The following is a 17,969-nucleotide window of genomic DNA, read 5'->3' as shown; positions in this document are numbered from 1 at the left end:
GAGGACTAATTTTTTGCACCGTGTTCTGAAGTTTTCATCGGTACCATTTTTGTATTGATCGGACTTTTTGATCGCTTTTTATTCATTTTTTCATGATATAAAAAGTGACCAAAAATACATTATTTTGGACTTTGGATTTTTTTTGCGCGCACACCATTATCGTGCAATTTAATTAACGAAATATTTTTATAGATCGGACATTTTTAAAAAATCTTAATCCTTTCAATACTTATCAGCTGCTGAAGTTGAGTTGTTGGTTTCTGTCTGGCAACAGTGCTCTCTGCTGACATCTCTGCTTGTCTCGGGAACTGCACAGAGTAGAAGAGGTTTGCTATGGGGATTTGCTTCTAAACTGGGCGGTTCCCGAGACACGTGTCATCAGAGAGCACTTAGACACAAACTACACATCAGCAGCTCATGAGTACTGAAAGGATTAAGATTTTTTAATAGAAGTAATTTACAAATCTGTTTAATTTTCTGGAGCCAGTTGATATACATAAAAAAAATTTTCCTGGATAACCCCTTTAACCTCTTAAGGACCCATGACGTATGCATACGTCATCACACCCTGGGTCTTAAGGACCCATGACGTATGCATACGTCATGGTCTTTTCCTGGTCTCCGCCGCTCACCCGGCGGAGATCGGAAGCGGATCCCTGCTGAAATCCTTCAGCAGGGATCCAGGGCAAACGCGAAGGGGGGCCATGTAGGCCCCCCATATCGGCGATCGCAGCAAATCGCTAGGGAAATCGTCCCTGCGATCTGCGGCGATACCGGGCTGATCGGGTCTCTGGGACCCGACCGCCCGGTCATTTTGCATGTTCCCGGCTGCCACCTCCTCCTATCCCCTGCGATTCTTCGGTTAGCTAACCGACCAATCGCAAAAGGGGGGGGGCGGTTATTTCCTCCTGCCCTGCCCGGCCCCTGGAAGTCCGGAGAGGTAGGGAGGAAGACCGGAGGACGCGGCGGAGGATGGGGGAGTGCTGGGGCCCAGCCCCGGTACTTACCTTGTCCCTGAAGACCCGGATCCCGGCGATGAAGACGGCGGCGGCGACAGGTGAGTGGATCTTCAGCCGTGGTCGGGCCCTTTACAGCAATGCACGTCGCCGTAAAGCGACATGCATTGCTGTATTGGGACCCTGTATACTACAACTCCCAGCATGCCCAGACAGCCCTTGGCATCTGGGCATGCTGAGAGTTGCAGTTTTGCAATATCTGGAGGTCCGCAGTTTTGGGACCACTGTGCCCTTCCAGATGTTGCAAAACTACACATCCTCAGCATGCCCTTACTGTCCAGGCATGCTGGGAGTTGTAGTTCTGTAACATCTGGCCCTTCAGACGTTGCAGAACTACAACTCCCAGCATGCCTGGACAGTTTTGGCATACTGGGAGTTGTAGTTTTGCAACATCAGGAAGGGCACAGATTGGGAACCACTGTATTAGTGGTCTGCAAACTGTAGTCCTGCAGATGTTGCAAAACTACAACTCCAAGCATGCTGAGAGTTGTAGTTCGGCAACATCTGGCTCTAAAGATGTTGCCCAACTACTACTTCCAGCATGCCTGAGAATGTTTGGGAGTAGTGGTTTTGCAACAACTGGAGGCACACTGGTTGGGAAACATTGTCTGTTTCCTAACTCAATGTTTCCCATCCCGTGTGCCTCCAGCTGTTGCAAAACTACAACTACCAGCATGCACTGATAGACTGTGCATTCTGGGAGTTGTAGTTTTGCAACAGCTGGAGATACAGGGTACATTCACATGGGCAGGGGGCTTACAGTGAGGCTGCAAGTTTGCGATGCAGCAAATTTTGCGAAGCAGCTCAAACTCGCAGCGGGAAACTCGCTGTAATCCCCCGCTCGGGTGACTGTACCCTAAAAACACTACACTACACTACCACAAAATAAAAAGTAAAAAACACTACATATACACATACCCCTACACAGCCCCCCTTCCCAATAAAAATGAAAAACGTCTGGTACGCCACTGCTTTCAAAATGGAGCCTCCAGCTTTTGCAAAACAACAACTCCCAGTATTGCCGGACAGCCGTTGACTGTCCAAGCATGCTGGGAGTTTTGCAACAGCTGGAGGCACCCTGTTTGGGAATCACTGGCGTAGAATACCCCTATGTCCACCCCTATGCAAATCCCTAATTCAGGCCTCAAATGCACATGGCGCTCTCACTTTGGAGCCCTGTCGTATTTCACGTCAACAGTTTAGGGCCACATATGGGGTATCGCCGTACTCGGGAGATATTGCCTAACAAATTTTGGGGGGCTTTTTCTCCTTTCACCCCTTATGAAAAGGTGAAGTTGGGGTCTACACCAGCATGTTAGTGTAAAAAAATAAATTTTTTTACACTAACATGCTGGTGTTGCCCTATACTTTTAATTTTGACAAGAGGTAAAAGGGAAAAAAGCCCCCCAAAATTTGTAATGCAATTTCTCCCGACTACGGAGATACCCCATATGTGGGCACAAAGTGCTCTGGGGGCGCACAACAAGGCCCAGAAGGGAGAGTGAACCATGTACATTTGAGGTGATTTGCACAGGGGTGGCTGATTGTTACAGAGGTTTTGACAAACGCAAAAAAAAAAAAAAAAATAAACATGTGACCCCATTTCGGAAACTACACCCCTCACGGAATGTAATGAGGGGTGCAGTGAGAATTTACACCCCATTGGTGTCTGACAGATCTTTGGAACAGTGGGCTGTGCAAATAAAAAATTTTGTACAGCCCACTGTTCCAAAGATCTGACAGACACCAGTGGGGGGTAAATGCTCACTTTACCCCTTGTTACGTTCCTCAAGGGGTCTCGTTTCCAAAATGGTATGCCATGTGGGCGTTATTTTGCTGTCCTGGCACCATAGGGGCTTGCTAAATGCAACATGCCCCCGGAGCAAAATTTGCTCTCAAAAAGCCAAATATGACTCCTTCTCTTCTGAGCATTGTAGTTCGCCCGTAGTGCGCTTCAGGTCAACTTATGGGGTACCTCCATACTCAGAAGAGATGGGGTTACAAATTTTGGGGGGTATTTTCTGCTATTAAACCCTTGCAAAAATGTGAAATTTGGGGGGGGGAAACACACATTTTAGTGAAAAAAAACTTTTTTTACGTATGCAAAAGTCGTGAAACCCCTGTGGGGTATTAAGGCTCACTTTATTCCTTGTTACATTCCTCAAGGGGTCTAGTTTCCAAAATGTTATGCCATGTGGGTATTTATTGCTGTCCTGGCACCATAGGGGCTTCCTAAATGCGACATGCCCCCGAGCAAAATTTGCTCTCAAAAAGCCAAATATGACTTCTTCTCTTCTGAGCATTGTTGTTCGCCCGTAGTGCGCTTCAGGTCAACTTATGGGGTACCTCCATACTCAGAAGAGATGGGGTTACAAATTTTGGGGGGTATTTTCTGCTATTAACCCTTGCAAAAAAGTGAAATTTGGGGGGGGAAAACACACATTTTAGTGATTTTTTTTTTTTTTTTTTTACAATGCAAAAGTCGTGTAACACCTGTGGGGTATTAAGGCTCACTTTATTCCTTGTTACATTCCTCATGGGGTCTAGTTTACAAAATGGTATGCCATGTGTTTTTATTTTCCTGTTCTGGCACCTTAGGGGCGCTTCCTAAATGCAACATACCCCCCAAAAACCATTTCAGAAAAACGGACTGCTGCGGGGATCCGATCATTCAGAACGCCGCACGGATGTCCCCTCTCCTTCCTCCGTCCGGCTCCCGGCGTCTCCTGCTCTGGTCTGTGATCGAGCAGACCAGAGCAGAAGATGACCGATAACACTGATCTGTTCTATGTCCTATACATAGAACAGATCAGTATTAGCAATCATGGTATTGCTATGAATAGTCCCCTATGGGGACTATTCAAGTGTAAAAAAAAAAGAAAAAGTAAAAGTAAAAAAAAAAGTGAAAAATCCCCTCCCCCAATAAAAAAGTAAAACGTCAGTTTTTTCCTATTTTACAACCAAAAAGCGTAAAAAAAATTTTTTATAGACATATTTGGTATCGCCACATGCGTAAATGTCAGAACTATTAAAATAAAATGTTAATGATCCCGTACGGTGAACGGCGTGAATGAAAAAAAAAAAAAGTCCAAAATTCCTACTTTTTTAATACATTTTATTAAAAAAAAAATGTATAAAAAAATGTATTAAAAGTTTTTTATATGCAAATGTGGTATCAAAAAAAAGTACAGATCACGGCGCAAAAAAATGAGCCCCCATAACGCCGCTTATACGGAAAAATAAAAAAGTTAGAGGTCATCAAAATAAAAGGGATTATAAACGTACTAATTTGGTTAAAAAGTTTGTGATTTTTTTTAAGCGCAACAATAATAAAAAAGTATGTAATAATGGGTATCATTTTAATTGTATTGACCCTCAGAATAAAGAACACACGTCATTTTTACCATAAATTGTACGGCGTGAAAAGGAAACCTTCCAAAATTAGCAAAATTGCGTTTCTCGTTTTAATTTCCCCACAAAAATAGTGTTTTTTGGTTGCGCCATACATTTTATGATATAATGAGTTATGTCAATACAAAGGACAACTGGTCGTGCAAAAAACAAGCCCTCATACTAGTCTGTGGATGAAAATATAAAAGAGTTATGATTTTTAGAAGGCGAGGAGGAAAAAATGAAAATTAAAAATTAAATTGTCTGAGTCCTTAAGGCCAAAATGGGCTGAGTCCTTAAGGGGTTAAAGTAGAATATGTCACGAAAAAACAATCTCGGAATCAGAATGATAACTAAAAGCATTCCAGAGTTATTAATGTTTAAAATGACAGTGGTCAGATGTGCAAAAAAATGGCCGGGTCCTTAAGGGGTTAATGCATAAAGTGACAGTGGTCAGAATTGCAAAAAAGGGCCGGGTCCTTAAGGTAAAAATGGGCTGAGTCCCTAAGGGGTTAAGAATACTATTACTAATATTGGTATACATAAATTACCCTTTATATCTATACAGTCATACTCCCTTAGCACACCATTACCTATACTGACACACGTATGATATAATACTATAACTGATATGTACAGGGCCGGATTAAGAGCATCATGGGCCTTTTTATGAAATGTATCACTCCTATTCTTATATAGTGATCCAGACACTGATGGGGGTACGATATAACTTCTATCCTTATATAGTAGCTCCCCACATTAGGTGCAGTATAGTTACTTCACATTAAGTGCAGTATAGCTCCCCCACATTAAGTGCAGTATAGCTCCCCCACATTAGGTGCAGTACAGCTCCCCCACATTAGGTGCAGTACAGCTCCCCCACATTAGGTGCAGTACAGTTCCCCCACATTAGGTGCAGTACAGTTCCCCCACATTAGGTGCAGTATAGCTCCCCACATTAGGTGCAGTATAGTTCCCAACATTAGGTGCAGTATAGCTCCCCCACATTAGGTACAGTATAGCCCCCCACATTAGGTGCAGTATAGCTCCCCACATTAGGTGCAGTATAGCTCCCCACATTAGGTGCAGTATAGCTCCCCACATTAGGTGCAGTATGGTGTAGTATAGCTCCCCACATTAGGTGCAGTATGATTCCCACACATTAGGTGCAGTATAGCGCCCCACATTAGGTGCAGTATAGCGCCCCACATTAGGTGCAGTATAGCGCCCCACATTAGGTGCAGTATAGCTCCCCACATTAGGTGCAGTATAGCTCCCCACATTAGGTGCAGTATAGCTCCCCACATTAGGTGCAGTATAGCTCCCCACATTAGGTGCAGTATAGCTCCCCACATTAGGTGCAGTATAGCGCCCCACATTAGGTGCAGTATAGCTCCCCACATTAGGTGCAGTATAGCTCCCCACATTAGGTGCAGTATAGCTCCCCACATTAGGTGCAGTATAGCTCCCCACATTAGGTGCAGTATAGCTCCCCACATTAGGTGCAGTATAGCTCCCCACATTAGGTGCAGTATAGCTCCCCACATAAGGTGCAGTATGGTTCCCCCACATTAGGTGCAGTATGGTTCCCCCACATTAGGTGCAGTATGGTTCCCCCACATTAGGTGCAGTATAGCGCCCCACATTAGGTGCAGTACAGTTCCCCCACAGACATACAGCCTTCAGGCATATACAGTGTATGGCTGGAGGCTGTTTGCCTGTTTACTGCCCCACTTCAATGTTTTAACCACCACTCCGGGGTCACAATCTACTGCTATGGCCTAAAGGCCAAAGCAGTAGGTCCCGGGATCGGAGGAGTGGTGGTCGGAACACTGAAGATGACGTACAACATACAGGTAATTTACCATGCACGCCCGCGCATCGTCGTCCTCCTCCTCCTCGCTGTTCCACTCTGCTCTGCTGTTGCCATGGGCGAGAAGTCCCTGCGTGCGCTACCTCCTGGCGGCCCCTGCATTTTTAAAGTTAACGCATAGGCCGCCGCAGAGATGTAACCGCTGGGACATCCTTGTGTCCCGAAAAGATTTCGGGACACAGGAATGTTCAGAATGCAACGGGGCCCCCTGCGGTGGTCAGGGCCAGAGCAAGGCCCCAACCAGAGCGAGGGTTGGTAGAGCCGCCTCTGCCCACGAGAGTACAGAGTAGCGAGAGTAGAGAGGATTTAAACTCTGTTCTCTTGCGGTCTTGCAGCGCGGGCGGCTCCGCTCCTCGGCGGCCTTTTTTGGCGGACGGCTCAGCCAATTTTACTGTAGGGGCCTGGAGCTGCAGCTGCATCACCCCCTACGTTAAACCAGCCCTGAATATGTATATACTTTGCAGTATATTATATACCTTAATCCTTATACAGCCCCAATACATGTAGATACTATAATGGTACTGTTACTGATATACATTAAGTAACTTGTATACCTATACCTTCATACACTCCCAGTACCTCCATCACCTGTACTGACACATAAATAATATAATGATAATAGTACTGATATAAATAAACTCTGCAGTATATTATACACCATAATTCTCATACACCCTCAGTACCTGTACTAACAAATGTACATGGTATATTACTGACATAATTTTACATAAAGTATCTTATACACCCATATACCCCCAGTACCCTATTACCTGTACTGACACATGTATAATATTACTATTACTGATATAGATATACATGTAGAATGTGATATACCTATATCCTCATACACCCCATAGGAAGACACGTAAATGCATGCCTGTACAGTGTGGAGGGTAGACCCCAGTACACCCCGTTATTACCTGAACAGGTGTAAAGCTGGTCCCCTCCTCCAGAGAGGCCAGCTGCAGGGTGACCAGCGCCATGTTGCCACCCCCTCTGTCTCTGCTAGTCCTGGCCCTCTCCTTAGGACTTTCTTGGCACTCGGTGTCTTTCTTGCTTTCTTACTTTGTCTACAAAAATCAGGAAGAGAGTGATGGACGGCCCCTAGAAGGAGGAGTCGGGAGATTGGAGAGGTATGTGAGGGGGAAGATCGTCTCCGGAGAAAGTGACATGCCCCTACATGGAGGAAAGTCTGGCGGCTGTCAGGGCACACGCGTGGGCAGCGCCGCAGGGCTGTTAGTACACGGCTGTGCTACGCACAAGGATGCCCAGTGAGTGCTGGCACCCCATAGAATTACTTACCCAATGCCTCCGGTATGTTTATAATACACACTGCAGCTGCTGCTGCACCTCTTTGGTAGACGGAGAAGTAAAATGGAGAGCAACACGTCATAATGGCTCTGAAGCTGATTAACGGTATGTTATGTTTGCATACGTTGCCACATTTCCTGCAGTCAAAACCAAAAATCCCTGAGGGATTCCAGGGCAATACCAAATAAACTAACAATCTTTAGGGGTAAGTGACCAAGGGGCGCACCCTAAACTAGAAATCTCTCCATTATTGAAATTCAAATCTTTATTGTGAATCACTTTAAAATGCAATAACTATTGCGTCCACTGGGTGTCAGTGTAAACTTTAGAAAAACAGCCTTTGCTCAGTATGTGATATAATATTCAGGAACAATGCCTCTCATTAGGTATTGTTGTATTCCTGGCGACCACTGATTTATAATGTGACTGAGTATACAGTTAGGTGGTGGCTGCTAGTTAAAATGCACTAAATAGCCACTCTAATTCCGATGTTTCGTCAGCTACCGCTGCCTTTATCAAGGTAGTGTGGCTAATGGCTGAGACCGAAACCCGGAGTTTATATCAGCTCTATTTGTGATGTTGCCACCGAGATCATCATTCTGCACTCCTATAATTGGGCTCCACGTCAAGCGCACATCATATGGACATCAAGTCACATGATTATCTGCCCGCTGTGTATAGACCCGTATTGCTCATGAGTCCGGTGCATTGCCGTGGAATGAGATTTGCCATAGAATGAGATGGTCCGCCTCCATCACATCCTATTGGCTCTCTCTTGTCGCGTGACATATTTAAACGTCACGCATCGATGCGCACAGCAGTGTCAGTTTGGCTATCACAGGGAGAGGGTCTCCTCTCCCTGTGATAGCTGAAGCTGCACTGAGCTCTCATGGCCTCTGTGGCCTGACAGAAGTTCACACATGTACGCAGCTCATACGGCTGCCTCATATACATTTACTGTTGATCCACAGCGCTATCGGGATCCCTATGCCCGACGGCGCTGTCATCAGGATCCCCACGCCCGCAGCTCTACTCCCCGTCCCCCGCATCTCTACTCCCCGTCCCCCGCAGCTCTACTCCCCGTCCCCCGCAGCTCTACTCCCTGTCCCACGCAGCTGTACTCCCCGTCCCCTGTGAACGCTCAGGGAGCGACCCACAGCGCTATGGGGATCCCTATGCCCGATGGCGCTGTCATCAGTGTGCCTCCCCCCGAGCGCCCCATGCCCGCAGCTCTACTCCCCGTCCTCCGCCCCCCGCAGCTCTACTCCCCGTCCCTCCGTAGCTCTACTCCCCGTCCCGTTAACGCTCAGGGAGCGGGGAACAGAAAGTAGAGCATTGGGCGCAGGTAAAGTAGTACTGCGCATGCGCAGCACTACGCGAATAACTTAACCTGCGCCCGATGCTCTACTTTCTGTTCCCCGCTCCCTGAGCGTTAACGGGACGGGGAGTAGAGCTGCGGGGGGCGGAGGACGGGGAGTAGAGCTGCGGGCATGGGGCGCTCGCGGGGACGCACACTGATGACAGCGCCATCGGGCATCGGGATCCCGATAGCGCTGTGGATCAACAGTAAATGTATATGAGGCAGCTGTATGATCTGCGTACATGTGTGAACTTCTGTCGGGCCACAGAGGCCATGAGAGCTCCGTACAGCTTCAGCTATCACAGGGTGAGGAGATCCTCTCCCTGTGATAGCCAAATTGACACTGCTGTGCGCATCGATGCGTGACGTTTAAATATGTCACGTGACAAGAGAGAGCCAATAGGATGTGATGGAGGCGGACCATCTCATTCTATGGCAAATCTCATTCCACGGCAATGCACCGGACTTAAGAGTTCCACAGACCTTTTCCCTATACGTGCGGTGCGTGTTCGACGTCCTATTCTCTTCACTCATTCTGCAACTAAGAGCATGCACAGCTTTCTTCTACTGCAAAGTTAGTGTACGGTGGCTACAGGTCTCAAGTCCTGCAGTGGGAAAATGGGAACTGAGTTCCTGCACTTTTTCCACAGCTGGAACACCATTCCCATTAGCAGGAGTCATGCAGGACCAACCCTTAGGTGGAAGATTTCCCACCCTTTTTTTCTCCAGGACTTGACCCTTGTGTGGCTAGCGTATGTTGGAGCATGCACAGTAGTTCAGGGAATTCCGTACTAAACTGTGTGTGCATGCGCAGTTTATTACGGTCTCCGGGTGCGTTGTTGGAGTAGGTAGTGTAGTGTAGTGTAGCAGGCAGGGAGAGAGGGAAACCAGTGTAGAGTTAGTGTAGTTTAACATCAGTGCAGTGTAGCTAGCTTAGATTGTAGCATAGATTAATTTTTAAATAAGAGACTACAACTCCCAGCATGCTCAGGCAGCTAAAGGCTGTCCAGGCAGGATGGGAGTAGTAGTTTTACACAGGTATAGAGTAGTTAGCATAGCGTAGCGTAGATTTTACACAGGTTTAGCTAAGTTAGCGTAGCATAGCCTTAGCGTAGTTTTACACAGGTGTAGCGTAGATAGCATAGCGTAGTGACAGCGCAGTTTTACACAGGTGTAGTGTAGTTAGTGTAGTATAGGCTTAGCAAAGTTGTACACCAGTGTAGAGTAGCATAGTGTAAGCTTAGTTTTACACCAGTGTAGTGTGACTTGCTTAGTTTTACAGGCAGATGGAGTGTAGTTTATAGAGTGTAGCGTTGGGTGTAGTTTAGCTTAGCCATACAGTGAAGGATTTACAACTCCCAGCATGCCCAGACAGCCAAAGGCTGTCCAGGCAGGATGGGAGTTGTAGTTTTGCAACGGTAGCAGAAGCAATTGCACTCTGCTGCGTTAATGTGTCAAGTTGACCAAAATGATTCTGACTGCCGATCTCTCTCTCTCTCTATATATTATTAATACTGATACATTTATATGTCATTTCTAATGCTGAAGGAAAAAGATATTTGTTGAACTATGCACCACTTTCCTGAGTTTGCAATCTGCTAATGACTGAATAACCTTGGATCAAAGCCAGACGGCCCAAGATGGAAGTCAAAACATTTGAGGAAGATGCAGATTGTAGAAGAAGGGCAAAGAACTGGAATTTATCCAGTATTAGAGTGAGAGGGCTGCATAAATGAACTTTGGCCAAGAAAGAAATTAATGGACACTAGATATGCTAATATATACGGACACAATATTTAAACAACCAATCAGAATGTAATATGCTAATTGTGATCTCATAATTCACCCTCCTTCTTTGTACAATGTAAAAACCAAATTTACTTCCTGTAATAAACAGAACTCCATGGGGTACCGAGGAGGGAACTCGACCGATATCGTTTTTTTTTTTTTAGGGCCGATACCGATAATCTGTGGAGGTTAGGGCTGATAGCCGATAATTTATACCGATATTCCGGTATAAATTATCGGCTATTTATCCCCCCGTGACACCGCTGCAGATCATTGATTTAAAGCGGGCGCTTTAAATCAATGAACTGCAGCGGCTTTTGTGGTACCATAGGCCGCCGCCGCCACCCGCTTCTATCCCCCTGCCTGGTGGGGGTCCTCCTGAGTCCTATCACCGCGACCGCCCCCCCCCCCGCCCACCACCGCTGCACCACACAGCGCCCCGCACCGCTCCCCCCACCGCCGCACCCCCCACCGCACCGCCCCGGCCCTATTGCCTCCCCCATCCCCGGTTTTATAATTACCGGTTCCCGGGGTCCACGCTACATCTGGCTCTGGTGGCGTCCTCCTGAGCTGTCACTGTGCGCACTGACGGTGACGTCCCGTTGAGGACGTCACTCGTCATTGCGCAGCGCACAGCGTAACACAGAACACAGCAGGAGCCAGAAGTAGCGTGGACCTCGGGCCCCGGGAACAGGTAATTATAAAACCGGGGATGGGGGAGGCAATGGGGCCGGGGCGGTGCGGTGGGTTGGTGGGGGGACGGTCGCGGTGGTGTGGGGTGTGGCGCGGTGGGGACGGGGCATTATCGGATTATCGGCAAGGTAATTGCCGATATCGATAACGCCCAAAATCGTGAATATCAGACGATAATATCGGCCAAACCGATAATCGGTCAATCCCTAATACTAACCTGGCCTGGTGTGAATTTTCTTATGTCGACGCTCGGAAATTAGTACAGCGGTAGTCACTCACAGATTAAGGCAGCACATTAACAAATTACACGCATAATTTTCAAAAAAAGAGACATGAGAAATATATATAAAAAGAGTTACACACATATATTACAAACAATAAACATTTTTTTTTATAAAAAATAATATATATAGTAGGTATATAAATGTGACAATAAAATCAATATTGAACATAAATAAATATCGAAAACCATCTGACGCTATCTCGCATTTTCAGTGGATACATTCAAACCATGCGGAAAAAGAGTAACAAGGGGGAATATCCAGTATGACTTTCTGTTAATCAATCTTTGAAATCGGTTATGGATCTGAAAGGGAATGGTTTCTATAATCACTAAATCGAGCACATAAAAATTATCATGTTTTGACGAAAGATGGCGTGAAATGCTATGGAGCATGAAACGGTTTTTGACATTTGATTTATGTTTATTCATGCGGGACCGCACTGTCTGAACAGTGCGGCCCATATATTGCAACTAGAGATGAGCGAACTTACAGTAAATTAGATTCGTCATGAACTTCTCAGCTCGGCAGTTGATGACTTATCGCGCATAAATGAGTTCAGCTTTCAGGTGCTCCGGTGGGCTGGAAAAGGGGGATACAGTCCTAGGAAAGAGTCTCCTAGGACTGTATCTCCCTTTTCCAGCCCACCAGAGCACCTGGAAGCTGAACTAATTTATGCGCGATAAGTCATCACCTGCCGAGCTGAGAAGTTCGTGACGAATCGAATTTACTGTAAGTTCTCTCATCTCTAATTGCAACCCACAGGAGCAGGATAAAAGGTAAATGGCATACGAACTGTCACAATTGTTAGATGTATTGATCATATATGTTTTTTTTTTTTTTTTGGTATTATAAGAAGAAAAAGAATATTTGGGGTTAATAATCATAGTACAACATTTGCACCGCCCTCTATTGCATGTAAAGGTACCTTTTATATAAAGTAAAATCAGAGGGTGAATTATTTTTCTCTTTTAGATGACTTAGAGCAACTAAATTGCGAAAATTCATAGACCAAAATGTGACACCTGGTTGGTCAGGTAATGGTTCACCTAGTATAGGGTCGCATTTTAAAATAGACCAATATTTTTTTTAAATGCGTTTAACATCACTAGCTGCGCAATAAAAATTGGTAATAAAATTTGAGTATTTTTTTTGCCTGATTAGTTTTGGTTTGGGGGGAAGTAATAACTTTGGGGCAGACAAGGTCTGATCGGTGTTTGTCTTTAACTTTATTATAAGCTTGAGAAAGGATTCTTCTAGGATAACCTTTTTCCAAAAAAACGGTCTCGTATAATACGAGATTGAAGGGAAATATCAACAGAGGAAGTACAATTTTTCCGAACACCGAGAGATTGTCCGTAAGGGACATTTCTAATCCATTGAGGATAATGGGAACTTTTAAATTCCAACAGGCTATTAACATCCACTGGCTTAAAAAAAGTTTGGGTAGTTTTTTTACCCGCAGGATACCTTCTGATCAGAAGATCAAGAAACTCTATTTCAGACGAAGAACAGTTTAATGTAAATTTAAATGCTCATTTGTTATTATTTAACTCCTGTGTGAATTATTGTGCTTGTGAAAAAGTGCCAGTCCATATAATAAATAAATCATCAATATATTGCCTATAAAAGGCAACATATTGGCTAAAGGTAGGGGACTGTGCGATATGGGTGGATTCGGATCGCCCAAAGACCAAATTAGCTTAGCTAGGGGATAATCGAGTCCCCATCGCACAGCCCCTCACCTGTTTGAAAATAGTGTCATTAACCTGTTGGGGACGAAGGGCGTATGCATATGCCCTTGCGTCCTGGTACTTAACCCCTTGGGGACGGAGCCCATTATGACCCTAAGGACGGGAGCATTTTTTGCAAATCTGACCACTGTCACTTTAAGCATTAATAACTCTGGAATGCTTTTACTTATAAATTTGATTCCGAGATTGTTTTTTCGTGACATATTCTAATTTATGTTAGTGGTAAATTTTCGGCAATACTTGCATCCTTTGTAGGTGAAAAATGCAAAAATTTCATGAAAAATTTGAAAATTTAGCATTTTTCTAACTTTGAAGCTCTCTACTTATAAGGAATATGGATATTCAAAATAAATTATATATTTATTCACATATACAATATGTCTACTTTATGTTTGCATCATAAAATTGATGAGTTTTTACTTTTGGAAGACACCAGAGGGCTTCAAAGTTCAGCAGCAATTTTCCAATTTTTCGCAAAATTTTCTAAATCGGAATTTTTCAGGGACCAGTTCAGGTTTGAAGTGGATTTGAAGGGTCTTCTGGTTAGAAATACCCGATAAATGACCCCATTATAAAAACTGCACCCCCCCAAAGTATTCAAAATGACATTCAGTAAGTGTGTTAACCCTTTAGGTGTTTCACAGGAATAGCAGCAAAGTGAAGGAGAAAATTCAAAATCTTAATTTTTTACACTGGCATGTTCTTGTAGACCCAGTTTTTTAATTTTTACAAGGGGTAAAAGGAAAAAAAATCCTCTCAAAATTTGTAACCCAATTTCTCTCGAGTAAGAAAATACCTCATATGTGTATGTCAAGTGTTCGGCGGGCGCAGTAGAGGGCTCAGAAGCGAAGGAGCAACAATGGGATTTAGGAGAGTGAGTTTTTCTGAAATGGTTTTTGGGGGGCATGTCCCATTTAGGAAGCCCCTATGGTGCCAGGACAGCAAAAAACCCCACATCGCACACTATTATGGAAACGACACCCCTCAAGGAACGTAACAAGGGGTACGGTGAGCCTTAACACCACACAGGTGTTTGACAACTTTTTGTTAAAGTCGGATGTGTAAATGAAAAAAAAATATATTTTTCCACAAAAATGCTGGTTTTTCCCCAAATTTTACTTTTTTACAAAGGGTAATAGGAGAAAATGCCCCCCAAAATTTGTAACCCCATTTCTTCTGAGTATGGAAATACCCCATATGTGGACGTCAAGTGCACTGCGAGCGAACTACAACGCTCAGATGAGAAGGAGCGCCATTGAGCTTTTACAGAGATAATTTGTTTGGAATGGAAGTCGGGGGCCATGTGCATTTACAAAGCCCCCCGTGGTGCCAGAACAGTGGACCCCCCCCCCACTTGTGACCCCATTTTGGAAACTACACCCCTCACGGAATGTAATAAGGGGTGCAGTGAGCATTTACACCCCACTGGCATTTGACAGATCTTTGAAACAGTGGGCTGTGCAAACAAAAAAGTTAAATTTTTCATTTTCACGTACCACTGTTCCAAAAATCTGTCAGACCCCTGTGGGGCGTAAATGCTCACTGTACCCCTTATTACATTCCGTGAGGGTTGTAGTTTCCAAAATGGGGTCACATGTGGGTATTTATTATTTTGCATTTATGTCAGAACCGCTGTAAAATCAGCCACCCCTGTGCAAATCACCAATTTCGGCCTCAAATGTACATAGTGCGCTCTCACTCTTGAGCCTTGTTATGCGCCCGCAGAGAATTTTACGCCCACATATGGGGTATCTCCGTACTCAGGAGAAATTGCGTTACAAATTTTGGGGGTCTTTTTTTCCTTTTACCTCTTGTGAAAATAAAAAGTAAAGGGCAACACCAGCATGTTAGTGTAAAATTTTTTTTTTTTTTTACACTAACAGGCTGGTGTAGACCCCAACTTTTCCTTTTCATAAGGGGTAAAAGGAGAAAAAGCCCCCCAAAATTTGTAGTGCAATTTCTCCCGAGTACGGAAATACCCCATATGTGGCCCTAAACTGTTTCCTTGAAATACGACAGGGCTCCGAAGTGAGAGAGCACCATGCGCATTTGAGGACTAAATTAGGGATTGCATAGGGGTGGACATAAGGGTATTCTACGCCAGTGATTACCAAACGGGGTGCCTCCAGCTATTGCTAAACTCCCAGCATGCCTGGACAATCAGTGGCTGTCCGAAAATGCTGGGAGTTGTTGTTTTGCAACAGCTGGAGGCTCCGTTTTGGAAACACTGCTGTACAATACGTTTTTCATTTTTATTGGGGGGGGGGGGGACAGTGTAAGGGGGTGTATATGTTGTGTTTTACTCTTTATTAGGTGTTAGTGTAGTGTAGTGTTTTTAGGGTACATTCACACTGGCGGGTTACGATGAGTTTCCCGCTAGGAATTTGCGCCGCAGCTCATACTTGAAGCAGGAAACTTGCTGTAAACCCGCCCGTGTGAATGTACCCTGTATGTTCACATGGGGGGGGGGGGGGGGCAAACCTCCAGCTGTTTCAAAACTACAACTCCCAGCATGCACGGTCTGTCAGTACATGCTGGGAGTTGTAGTTTTGCAACAGCTGGAGGCACACTGGTTAGAAAACCTTCAGTTAGGTTCTGTTACCTAACTCAGTATTTTCCAACCAGTGAGCCTCCAGCTGTTGCAAAACTACAACTCCCAGCATGCACGGTCTGTCAGTACATGCTGGGAGTTGTAGTTTTGAAACAGCTGGAGGCACACTGGTTGGAAAATACTGAGTTGGGTTCTGTTACCTAATTCAGTATTTTCCAACCAGTGAGCCTCCAGCTGTTGCAAAACTACAACTCCCAGCATGCACGGTCTGTCAGTACATGCTGGGAGTTGTAGTTTTGAAACAGCTGGAGGCACACTGGTTGGAAAATACTGAGTTGGGTTATGTTACCTAACTCAGTCTTTTCCAACCAGTGTGCCTCCAGCTGTTGCAAAACTACAATTCCCAGCATGTCTGATCACAGAAGGGCATGCTGGGAGATGTAGTTATGCAACAGCTGGAGGTACGCAACTACAACTCCCAGCATGCCGAGACAGCTGTTTGCTGTGTGGGCATGCTGGAATTTGTAGTTTTGCAACATCTGAAGTGCTACAATTTAGAGACCACTGAACAGTGATCTCCAAACTGTGGACCTCCAGATGTTGCAAAACTACAACTCCCAGCATGCCCAGACAGCAAACAGCCTGTGTGGGCATGCTAGGAGTTGTAGTTTTGCAAGATCTAGAGGGCAGTATAGAGATCACTGTGCAGTGGTCTCTAAACTGCAGACCTCCAGCTGTTGCAAAACTACAAATTCCAGCATGCCCACACAGCAAACAGCTGTCTGGGCATGCTGGGAGTTGTAGTTTTGCAACATCTGGAGGGCTACACTCTAGAGACCACTATAGTGGTCTCAGACTGTAGCCCTCTAGATGTTGCTATGCAACTACTCACCGGCTTCCGTCGCATCCGGGAGCCGTCCTCTTCTGCCGCACGCCGTCGCAGATCTCCGCCGCCGCCGCCGATCCCCGTCGCTCCGCTGCCTCCGGAGGGGTAAGTGGACTCCGGCGCCGTTCCTCTTCGTTTTCCCCGTTCTGCCCCGCCTATTGTGGGTGGGCAGGACGGGGAAAACGAAAGTAAACCCCTCCGCCCCTGATCTGCTATTGGTGGTCGCGTCTAGACCACCAATAGCAGAGATAGGAGGGGTGGCAACTCTGCCACCTCACTCCTATCGCTTTAGGGGGATCGTGGGTGTCTTAGACACCCGCGATCCCCCTTCTATTCCGGGTCACCATAGACCCGTAATGACCCGGAATCGGCGCAAATCGCAAGTGTGAATTCACTTGCGATTTGCGCCAATCGCCGACATGGGGGGTCTAATGACCCCCCTGGACATTTGCACGGGGTGCCTGCTGATAGATATCAGCAGTCACCCCGTCCCGGTCCCCGCCCGGCGCGCGGCGGGGGCCGAAATTCCCACGGGCGTATGGATACGCCCTTCGTCCTTAAGTACCAGGACGCAAGGGCGTATGCATACGCCCTTCGTCCCCAACAGGTTAAGGACGAAGGGCGTATCCATACGCCCATGGGAATTTCAGTCCCCGCCGGGCGGGGACCGGACCGGGATGACTGCTGATATCAGCAGGCACCCCGTGCAAATGCCCAGGGGGTCATTAGACCCCCCCCCCCCCATGTCGGCGATCGGCGCAAATCGCAAGTGAATTCACACTTACGATTTGCGCCGATTTCGGGTTATTACGGGTCTATGGTGACCCGGTATAGAAGGGGGATCGCGGGTGTCTAAGACACCCATGATCCCCCTAAAGCGATAGGAGTGAGGTGGCACGGGTGCCACCCCTCCTATCCCTGCTATTGGTGGTCTAGACGCGACCACCAATAGCAGATCAGGGGCGGGGGGGTTTACTTTCGTTTTCCCCGTCCTGCCCACCCACAATAGGCGGGCCAGAACGGGGAAAACGAAGAGGAGCGGCGCCGGAGTCCACTTACCCGACCG

At 46.1% G+C, this 17,969-nt stretch overlaps 2 protein-coding genes across 7 annotated transcripts in view; one reads left to right on the top strand and one right to left on the bottom strand.

The window, feature by feature from the left end:
• SSH3 (slingshot protein phosphatase 3) overlaps positions 1 to 7,726 on the bottom strand; it is a 525,251-nt gene extending 517,525 nt beyond the window's left edge. Inside the window, exon 1 of one of the 2 annotated variants that reach the window (XM_056531120.1) lies at positions 7,582 to 7,726. Coding sequence is in view for 1 of the 2 variants with exons in the window: in XM_056531119.1 (XP_056387094.1) it covers positions 7,200 to 7,262 (63 nt within the window). In the remaining variant the exon portion in view is untranslated. Of the gene's footprint in view, positions 1 to 7,199; positions 7,332 to 7,581 lie in introns of those variants that run through there. The other variant, XM_056531119.1, reaches the window with a different exon arrangement.
• The window catches only part of LOC130282653 (uncharacterized), a 170,276-nt gene continuing 159,567 nt past the window's right edge, over positions 7,261 to 17,969 (top strand). For all 5 annotated transcript variants that reach the window (XR_008846479.1, XR_008846478.1, XM_056531122.1 and 2 more), the window contains exon 1: positions 7,261 to 7,412. Coding sequence is in view for 3 of the 5 variants with exons in the window: in XM_056531122.1 (XP_056387097.1) it covers positions 7,261 to 7,412 (152 nt within the window). In the remaining 2 variants the exon portion in view is untranslated. The remainder of the gene's footprint in view (positions 7,413 to 17,969) is intronic.

Source organism: Hyla sarda, chromosome 7 (genome assembly GCF_029499605.1).
Source record: "Hyla sarda isolate aHylSar1 chromosome 7, aHylSar1.hap1, whole genome shotgun sequence".
NCBI lineage: Eukaryota > Metazoa > Chordata > Amphibia > Anura > Hylidae > Hyla > Hyla sarda.
This window is presented reverse-complemented; position numbering and strand designations above follow the sequence as displayed.